The sequence below is a fragment of the Elephantulus edwardii genome, unplaced genomic scaffold (genome assembly GCF_000299155.1).
Source record: "Elephantulus edwardii isolate Elephantulus edwardi_28Jun2011 unplaced genomic scaffold, EleEdw1.0 scaffold00125, whole genome shotgun sequence".
Taxonomy (NCBI): domain Eukaryota; kingdom Metazoa; phylum Chordata; class Mammalia; order Macroscelidea; family Macroscelididae; genus Elephantulus; species Elephantulus edwardii.
The window spans coordinates 6962236-6972481 of NW_006399875.1; the positions used below are offsets into that span (position 1 = coordinate 6962236).

The 10246-nt window shown below is 46.9% G+C and overlaps 1 protein-coding gene across 1 annotated transcript in view; it reads right to left on the reverse strand.

Moving 5' to 3' along the window:
* The window catches only part of LOC102874880 (death-associated protein 1-like), a 67640-nt gene that overhangs the window by 40438 nt on the left and 16956 nt on the right, over nucleotides 1-10246 (reverse strand). The window contains exon 2 of the mRNA XM_006893171.1: nucleotides 510-606. Coding sequence (XP_006893233.1) covers nucleotides 510-606 — 97 coding nt within the window. The remainder of the gene's footprint in view (nucleotides 1-509; nucleotides 607-10246) is intronic.

A 10246-nucleotide genomic window follows, 5' to 3' on the forward strand; every position in this document is an offset into this window, starting at 1 on the left:
TGGTGTGAGCCTCTGGGCTGAGGTGGAGGTGAGGGTATGAGGTGGGGTGCAGTGTGAACCTCGAGAGTGAGGTGGGGTGTGGCGTGGGCCTCTGGACTGAGGTGGAGGTGAGGGTACGAGGTGGGGTGCAGTGTGAACCTCGAGAGTGAGGTGGGGTGGGTGGTGTGAGCCTCTGGGCTGAGGTGGGGGTGAGGGTATGAGGTGGGGTGCAGTGTGAACCTCGAGAGTGAGGTGGGGTGAGGTGGGGTACAGGGTGGTTCTCCAGGGTAAGCTGAAGCAAGGTGGGGAGAAATGGGCTGAGGCTGAGGTACAAAGTGGGCCTGTGGGACAAGGTGGGCCAGAGGGTCAAGTCAGGAAGGGGTCTTCTCTACCTCTCCACCTGACTGAGTGGGCTAAGACCCCAGGTTCCCATCACAGCACAGGCTGCAAGCGCTGCCGCTCACACTCGGCCTTTGTGAAGTGTGTGTACATTTAACCCAGCTGGGCTCCCACGTCGCAGTGACTCCCACCTGGGGCTCTCCCACTCCTGGTCATCCTTGTCCTTCTCGTCTTTGCTGTCCACGGTGTGCGGGTGTTTCTGCACAATTCGCATTCCGCCAGCTTTCACTGAAACAGAAACGAGAGGGTCACGATTAACCCGGGGACAGTAACATGCCCATCAGAATAAATGGCAGGGCCTTCTGCACACAGCATCCCCGACCACACAGCGTCCCTGTGTGCACGTCTGTCCAGGCAGCCTGCAATCATTAAGTACAGAAGGTCAGCGAGGTTCGGAGGAGACCGCTGGCCTCTTGCTCCTGATCTCTGGGGAATGTCCCAAGGCTCTTGGTCAAATATGTCTCGGGATCAGCAGTGCAACAAACAACAAAGCATAAAGCAAGTGCAGAGGCGACACTGGACACAACAGCATCCACTCAGGTCCTGCCCCGTGACGGTTTCCCAGGCGGCGAAGATGCATTACCCGGCAGTGACAGTTACAGGTGACATCGTGTCAGATGGCTACTAAGCCTAGTCAGGGAGCAACATGCGACTCTGTGTCCACAGGAACCCTAGTGAGAGCTGTTAGGAAAATCACAAGTGAGGTGATTCCAACTCACAGGCCCCACAGGATGGGACATGGCTCCCCCAAAGGACGGGGCCCAGCTCCCAGACAGGTCACAGCATGGGACACAGCTCCTCCAGGACTCCCCCACAGGATGGGACCCAGCTCCACCCCAGAGGATGGGTGACGGCTCCCCCACAGGATGGGGCCCAGCTCCCCCAGAGATCCCCAACAGGATGGGGCACGGCTCCCCCAAAGGATGGAGCATGGCTCCTCAGAGTTCCCCTACAGGAGGGGGCACAGCACCCCTAAGGAAGGGGCCTAGTTCTTCCAGGGCTCCCCCACAGGACAGGGAATGGCTTCCCCAGGGCTACCCCAGAGGACAGGGCACAGTTTCCCCAGGGCTCCCCCAGAGGACAGGGCATGGCTTCCCCAGGGCTACCCCACAGGATGGGGCACAGTTTCCCCAGGGCTCCCCCAGAGGATGAGGCACAGCTCCTCCAGGGTTCCCCAGAGGACAGGCCACGGCTTCCCCGGTGTTCAAGGTGGAAAACTTTAAGAGAAAAGAGTTCTGGTGGGTCAGTAGTTAAGCGTTCAGATGCTAACGGGAAGGTGGCCAGTGTGAATATGTCAGAAGATGCACAGGAAGGAAGAACACTCCCACCTCACTGCTGACTGCAGCTCACACTCCTTCAGGTTCCAGAAGCTGTTTCTCACCCAGGAGAGGATGGTCCACCTGTCCCCTGCAAAGCTACGGCTGATGGATGTGGACCACGTCCTACCGACCTCCTCAGTCTGTTCCCCTAAAGGTTTTGGGGGCTGCAGGCCAGCTCGGATACTCAGGGACTCTGTGAATGACGGAACGAAACACGCCTGACCCGCGGGTGTCCTCACACTCTCGGCATTAACAACAAAACTCAAAAACACAACCCGCTGCTGTGAATTCTAAACTGACCTTCCAGTGGGCTTTCAGAGTCTGGAAACTGCACAGAAGGAGACGGCCCATCCTTCTCCTGGAAAGCTGCTGGTGGAGTCAGCCTTTGCCCTCCAGCACTGCTGGCGGGTCCCAAACAACCACCTTTTGGCCAGCAGCCAAGTGTTCAACCACTGTGCAATCAGGGCTGTGTCCAATGAGAGCGGGCAGATGCTAACTCTGCCGTTGAATTAAAAACCTGACTACTGTCAAGCCAGAACCGACTCGCAGCTGCCCCTCGCTGGGTTTCCAGGGCAGTAAGTCACATGGGAGGAGACTGCCTATCTCTTTCCTGCTGATGGATTCGAACCAACAGAGAGATGCATCCTTTGGGTTATAAAGATGGGATAAATTAGGTATACTGCATTGAAACAGATGACGGAGAGAACTGTTTAAAAGGGATATATGATTGGTTATTATTGTCATGACAGGAGTCCAGAATGAAGGCTGCATAGTAGAGTGGACTTGGAGGGGGAGGGATTGTCTAACAATGAAAGAATTTTTCTTTTACTTTTCAAAGAGAAGAGTGAATTGAGGGGAGGGGGTGGACAGGGAGAAAAGTGCAACAATGAATGAATGGAAATCCAAAGTCTCTGTAAACTTTCATTAAAATTAATAATAATAAAAAATTAAATGAAAGGGAAAAAGTACAACTCCCTACCCACTAGCCCACCAGAGAGGCCTGTTGTTTATTAAAGGCTCCTTTTAATACATATAATTAACACACAATTAATATATTTGAAGGGTACAATCCACTGGTCTCAAATGCACTCACAGCACTGTCCAGTGGTCACCACCATCAATTTTAGAACATTTCTTCACCGCTATGAAAGGCTCCTACCTACGAGCAGGCACTGGCCGTCCTCACCCTTCTGCAGGGAGCTTCAGTCTACGTCCTGCCTCTGCACTGTCCCTGTTGTTGGCTGCCATCAAGATGCACCCCTACACCGTCAAACCCCCGGGTTCCAGAGCTGGACCTCACCATGCGGTTTTCATTCTGCAATCTCTTGTTCATCTGTCCACAGAAATGATGCGCGGGTTCGAGATGTTCTTCTGCCAGGCACGTAAACTCACTGGCTCCTACAGTCTAATCTCTGGAGCTGTTACTGTCATGTGCTGAGTTGGAAGTGATCCACAGTTGAATCTCCAGTGGATTTTCAGAGGCAGTAAATCGCACAGGAGGAGACTGCTCAACCCTTCTCCTGCGGGGCGGCTGGTGGATTTGAACTGTGTTTTTTGGACTGTAGCACAGCTTCCTCCCACTAAACAGGCCACCGGAGCTGTTAGCAACTTGATCTGTACGGACAGTTCTTAAATGAGTTAATGCTCAAGGCAGACCTTTTTTTTTAAGCAGTTTACTGCTTACTTGTAAGAAGATTTCAGGGAATAATTTTGGTTTAAGGGTCCTCTCCAGAATGCTGAGGAGCAATGACATCAGTCTAGAGACCAAGGTGTGCCTGATCTAGGCCATGGTCTTCACAATTATATCCCATGCACTAGAGAGCTGGACAATGACTAAAAATGGCAGGAAAATTGATGACTTTGAGCTATAGTATGGGAGAACATACCATGGACTGCCAAGAGAACAAATAGGTCTGTTTTGGAATGAAACCAAGTTTCTCCTTGGAGGCCAGGACTCTGAAGCTCCATTTTACATTTTGAGCATGTGGCCAGGAGGGACCAGTCCTTGGAGAAGGACATCATTCTTGGAAACGTGAAGAACAGTTCAGGAGAGGAAGACCCCGAATGAGATGGATTGATACATGAACAGGGACAATGGGATTAGGTGTGTCAAGAGTCAGTGACACTGGCTCAGGAGAGGGCAGGCTTCAGAGCTGTTGTACACAGTATCACCTGTAGTCAGAGGCAACTTGATGGCACATAACAACAATAGTTTCAGGGGTTCAATCAATCACCATGGTGTTAAGAAATTACTGCAAGTCCCTTAGCATTTTACATTATATTCTGAAGTTCTCTTTTGATCACGATTCTGCTATTGGCTCTGATAAAAAGGTTTAGTAAAGGTACCATCCAGTTCTTCTGGTCTTATAGTGAAAGCAGCAGTTGTTCAAGGAGGCAATTAGTTATACATTCCATGGTCTCTTCTTTGTCCTGACTTGCCTTCTTCCTCTGCTGCTCTAGGCAGAGAGACCAATTAGCATATCTGGAACGACATCTGTTGTTTTCAGTTTACTCCATTAATTTTAACAAACTCAAACAAGTTACACAGAGAAAATCTGCTGGTAGGGACTTCATTAACATGCTAAAGAGCAAGGATGTCAGTTTTAAGACTAAGGTGTGCCCAATCCACACTTTGATATTTTCAATAGCTTTCTATGCACCTCAAAGTTGTGAATTAGGTCTTTTAAGAGAGTACTCAATATATCAAGGCCTGCCAAAAGAAAAATAAATATGTCCAAGAGAAACCGCCACCAGAGTGCTCCTTAGAAACAAAGATATTGTAATTTTGTCTCACATGTTTTGGGTATGTTGTCATTTGGTCAGAACAACCCTTAGCTGACCCTCCAGAAGGTTTTCATGGGCTGTAAGTTACACGGAAGGAGAGTGTCCAGCTTTCTCCCACGGAGAAGCTGGTGGATTTGAACTGCCTACTTTTAGTTAGTAGCACAACTCCTTATCTACTAGGCCACCAGAGCTCTCAGGAGGGGCCAGTCCTTGGAAAAAGACTTCATGACCGGAAAGGGAGAGAAAAGGAAAGGAGAGGGAGACCCTGAGCTAGATGATGCCACCGTGACTGTGACCATGACCATGACCATGACCATGGGTGTGAGCACAGTGCAGATGGTCGGGAAGGCACGGGGCAGGTGGCCATGACTTACTGGCTCTCTGTAAGTGGTGCTCAACATCATCTAACAATTTTTTTCATATCTAAACTTTTTCTTCAAATTTATGTAGTCTATTTTTTTATTATTCATTTGAATGAAAGTTTACAGAGACTTAGGGCTTCTAGTCATTTATTGTTGCACTTTTCTCCCTCCCCTCCCCACCCTGTTCACTCTTCTTGAAAAGTAAAAGACAAACTTTTTCATGGTTATGCAATCCCTCCCCCAAGTCCACTCCACTATGCAGCCTTCATTCTGGACTCCTGTCATGACAGTAATACACAACCACATATCCCTTTTAAACAGTTCTCTCCCTCATCTGTTTCACTGCAGTATACATCATTCCTCCCCTCCTTCTCTGCCTTCCCTCAACCCCAATGTCAGTTCTGTTTTATAACAGTGGCCCTATGCAGTATTTGTCCTTTTGTGACTGAGATATTTCACTCACGTAATGTCCTCCAAGGTCACCCATTTTGAGTATTTCATGAGTTCCTTGTTTTTCAATGCTGTATAGTATTCTATTGTGTGAATATACCAGAGCTTCTCTATCTACTTGTTTGTTAATGGGCACTTGGGTTGTTTCCAGCTCTTTGCTATTGCGAACAAAGCCGCAATAAGCATGGGTGTGCATATATCTGCTTGGATGTCAGTTATGGTCTCTTTGGGGTAAATTCCCAGTAGTGGAATTGCTGGGTCAAATGGTATCTATCTGCAACTTTTTGAGAAAGGGCCATAAAGCCTTCCACAGTGGTTGCACCATTTTTACACTCCCACCAACAGTGAATAAGGGTCTCAGTTTCTCCACAACCTCGCCAGCATTTGTTGCTTGCTGTTCTGTTAAATTTTGCTATTCTGACTGGGGTGAGATGATATCTCAATAGTTGTTTACGTGGTCTATTTTTTGACATGGTCTTTTTCTTTACTATGTTCTCAATCCTTTCCCCTTCTCAGTATTTTTGTTCTTGTGTACTTGTCTTACAGTTGTGTATCTGCTTGTTGTTGTGTAACATCAAGTCAGAACTAACTCATAGCCGACCTTCCGGCACGTTTTCAGAGGCAGTGAAGTGGTCTGGAGGAGACTCCCTGCCATTCTCCCACAGGGCAGCTGGTGGGTTCAAACTGCTTGCCTTTGGGCTGCCAGTACAACTCCTTACCACCAAGCCATGCTGCTGTTTGGTCCTATCAAGCTGACTAAGACTCACAGTGACCCCAAGAACAGATGTGAACCCGTCCTATGCTGTGCAATCGTCCTGATCTCTGTAACACGCAGCCCACTGTAGCACTCACTGTGTCATTCCGTCTCGTTAAGGGCCGTCTTCTATTTTGCTGACCTTGGACATTTTCCAACACGATGTCTGTCTCTAAAGACTGGTTCTTCCTAAAAAGAAAATCACTGACAATCTCAATCTTTTCTCCATCTATCAAAATGTTGCTTATTGGTCAAATGGTGAGGATTTCTTTTACTTTTTGATGTTGAGATCTAACTCATATCGAAGGCTGTAGTCTTTGATCTTCTGCATCAAGTACTGCAAATCTTCACTTTCTCCAAGGAAAGTTGTGTCATCCCCATATTAAAAGTTGTTAACGAGTCTCCCTCCAATCCTGATGCCACATTCTTTTTCCACACAGTTTAGCTTCTGGAATGATTTGCTCAGCACACAGACTGAATATGTATAAAGAAAGGATACAACCCTGACACACATCTTTCCTCATTTTAAAGCATGAAATGTTCCCTTGTTTTGTCTGGGCAGTTACCTCTTTGTCTATGTAGAGATTTCATATGAGTACAATGAAGTGCTCTGGGATTCCCATTCTCCTCAACGTTAGCCATAATTTTTAAGACTCAGACAATCAATGCTTTTACATAACCAAGAAAACACAAGGTAACAACCCGTCGACCAGTATTTAGAAAGTAAGAAAGTGAGCCTAGAATTTTGTACAATGAATGATTCATTCATTGCAAACACTTTTAAAAAACTCCAACAAGCCCCATATATACAGTGCCTACTCTCACGGCACATGGATTTCACGTGACAAATTAAGCAGGAATCAGACTAACTACATCTGTGGAATTAATGTTAAAGAACATTATCAACAGTCCAAACCAGGCCTGGGGCTGACTGCAGAGCAGACTAACAACTGCTCACATTCAAATTCAAACTGAAGGTGAAGAAAATGGAAACAAGTCCATGAGAACCAAAATAGGACCTTGACCGTATTCCAACCGAATTTACAAACCACTTTAAAAAAAAAAATTAAAAAACCCTTTTCTTAAATTTTTATTTTTGTGTGTGTGTACCGTCAAATCAGATCTGACTGATACAGGAGCAGATTGTCCCTCCTTTTCCCGGCAGAGCATCTGGTGGATTCGAACCGTGTGCCTCTGGGATTGTAGTTGCAGCTCCTTACCACTAGGCCACCAGAGCTCCCCTGAGCTCCCCACAAACCATCTTAAGAATACATTTGATACACTGAAGACTAATGACCCAAACCTCAGATGTAGAATGACGACATATGCAATCATCCATGAAGAAAGCAAAAGGCCATTACAAAGGCAGGGCAGGCAGAAAAGACCTAAATGAATGACAGAGACGATTTTGACAGGTGCACTGCAATGAAAAGAAGTCAAAACAAGGGGAAGAAATGCAGTAAGAAAGTTGACTAGAAAATGCCAAAGGGCAGCTTGAGAAGACAAGCAAGGTGTTATCAAGAAAGTTAGAAAATCAAATGGGAAGAAGAGGCGAGGCATTTCTCAAGGTGAAAGAACTGAAGAGCAAATCAAGCCCTAGGTTGCAACTCTATGGACAACATCGTGAATGGTGCAGGAGGCATCAAAAGATGGAAGGAATACACAGAGGCAGTCTAACAAAAAGAATCACTTCAGGAAGAATCGTATGACCAAGAAACACCGGTAACTGAAGGAAGACATTTACGCTTCTCTGAAGACAATGGCAAAATATAAAGCCTCAGGGCCTGATGGGATGCTAACTTCTGAGTGGTTTCAGGAAACAGATGCACCCCTGGCAGTGCTCACCAGTCTCTGTCAACAAATGCGGTAGACAGTTACTTGGTCAACTAACTCTGAGAGATCTGTATTTGTTTCCACACAGAAGGGTGATCAAACTAACAATGTTAGTTTAGAGACTAAGGTGCACCTGATCCAGGCCATGGTCCTCTCAATTACTTCCTATGCATCAGAGAACTAGACAACAGTTAAGGATGACAGAAGAAGAATTGATGCCTTTTGAGTTGTGGTGCTGCAGAAGAGTCTTGAACAAATCATGGACCACCAAGAAAACAAATGGGTCTTTCCTGGAAGAGAGTGAAAACAAGTTTCTCCTTGGAGGCTAGGTTTTTGAAGCTTTATCTCACATACTTTGGGCATGTGGCCAGAGGCACCAGTCCCTGGAAAAGGACATCATGGTTGGAAGGACAGCGCAGGAGAGGAAATCCTCAGATGAGATTGATGGATACAGTAACTTAGGCAATGGGGGTTGCAATTGGTGAGACTGACTCAGGACAGGGCAGGGTTCAGAGCTGCTGTACACAGGGTCGTTACAGGCCGCAGGCAAATCAATGGCACATGACAACAAACAACAACAGAAGAATGACTCAACAGACTGGAAATTATTGAGCGACATTGTTAATATCACATGAAATGAAATCTTCCTGAAGATTATTAAAAAATGGCTAGAATAGTACATTGACAGAGGACTTCCAGAAATCCAACATGGATTCAGGAGGCCATTGCATGAGCAATCTCACTGCTATCAGATGGATCTTGGTTGAAAGCAGAAAATATGATGATGGCTTATGTTCTATTGATTATGCAAAGGAGTCCTGGTAGAGTCTTTTTTTGTTTTTTTTAAAGTGATTACCTGCTAACGTGAAGGTTTGAGGTTCAAACCTACCCAACAGCTCCAAGGGAGAAAGGCCTCGTGATTTGCTGCCATTGTTGTTTAGCACCTTCAAGTCAGAAGTGACTCCCAGCTGACCCTCCAGCGCGTTTTCAGAGGCAGTAGATTACATGGGAGGAGACTTCCTATACTTTGCCCATGGATTAGCTGGTGGATTCGAACTGCATGCCTCTGGGATTACAGCGCAGTTTCTTACCACTAGGTAACCAGAACTCTGGCAAAATTCACAGCCTAGAAAATCCTATGAATTAAACTGTCAACAAAACAAATGACCTGTAGAGCAGTTCTACTCTAACACGGGGGTTGCTGTGTAGGTCAAGGACCTACGAGATGGCACCTACCGCTGACCGCTCATGTTATGGGACGATTCTCTGTCCCATCTTTGTTTTGGCCTGTGAAGCTCTGAGCTCTGACAAAACACAGATACTGGATCTGGCACTTCCAGGTTTTTATTTTCCTTTGAACTACTCTCTCCCAGCGGATGCAGCCCACCACACCTCTGGAAAAAGGAGACGGAAAACAAAGCCTGTGGTTGTTCTGCTGTGCGAGCTTGGAGGCTGACCTGCAGTGTGCTGTCTGTGGACCCCTGATCTCGTGTGGGGTGTCTGAGCTGTGTTTCTGTGGGCCGTGGGTGACTGACACAGAGTTTGTCTTCAGCAAGGCCAGCCTCTATGGGGCTGGGGTGAGGTAGTCCCTTTGAAGAGGCACTGGAAATACTTCTCCCCGTTCTGGAGTAATTTTTATGCCAAACTTCTCAGAATAGAAGCTTCCAGACCACACGGTGTCAATTTAAACTCCACACCCTCCTAAGAGCAAGCCCTCAACACAGACAGGCAGCTCCCCAGCCACTCCCTGGCTGGCGCCCAGACTGTCCTAGTGCCCCCCACAGATTTCACCTCTGAGCACCACATTCACGCCGGGACCCCAGGCCTCTCCCACCCCCTGAGCCTCCAGGCTTCAGCCTCCTGCTTGCCCTTTCATTTCCATCTTTGGTTCTGACCCGATGGCCCTCACTTTGATCTTAGATTCTAAACAAAGAAATTAAAAAAAAAAAAACAACAAAAAACTGATCCAGAATGGCTCCAAGCTTGCCTTTTTTTGTACTATACTTTGAGTGAAACTTTTATTTTTCTTTTTAAATGAAGACTTTTCAGAATTTATAGTCGGCTATACTATGGGACAGAGAAATGAAAACTAAAATCCTGCAGTGGTAAGAAGCAGTGCTGCAATCCCAAAGGCACATGGTTCAAATCCACCAGCAGCTCTGCAGGAGGAGAGGTTTCCTGCCTCTGACAACCCTCTGGAAGGTTCGCTATGAGTCAGTTCCAATTCAGTGGCACACCTCACTACAACAACAATAACAAGCAACACAGGAGGATAGAAGGAGAATTGATGCCTTTGAGCTGTGGTGCTGGAGAAGAGTATTGAGAGTACCATGGACTGTTAGGAAAACAAACAGATTCGTCCTGGA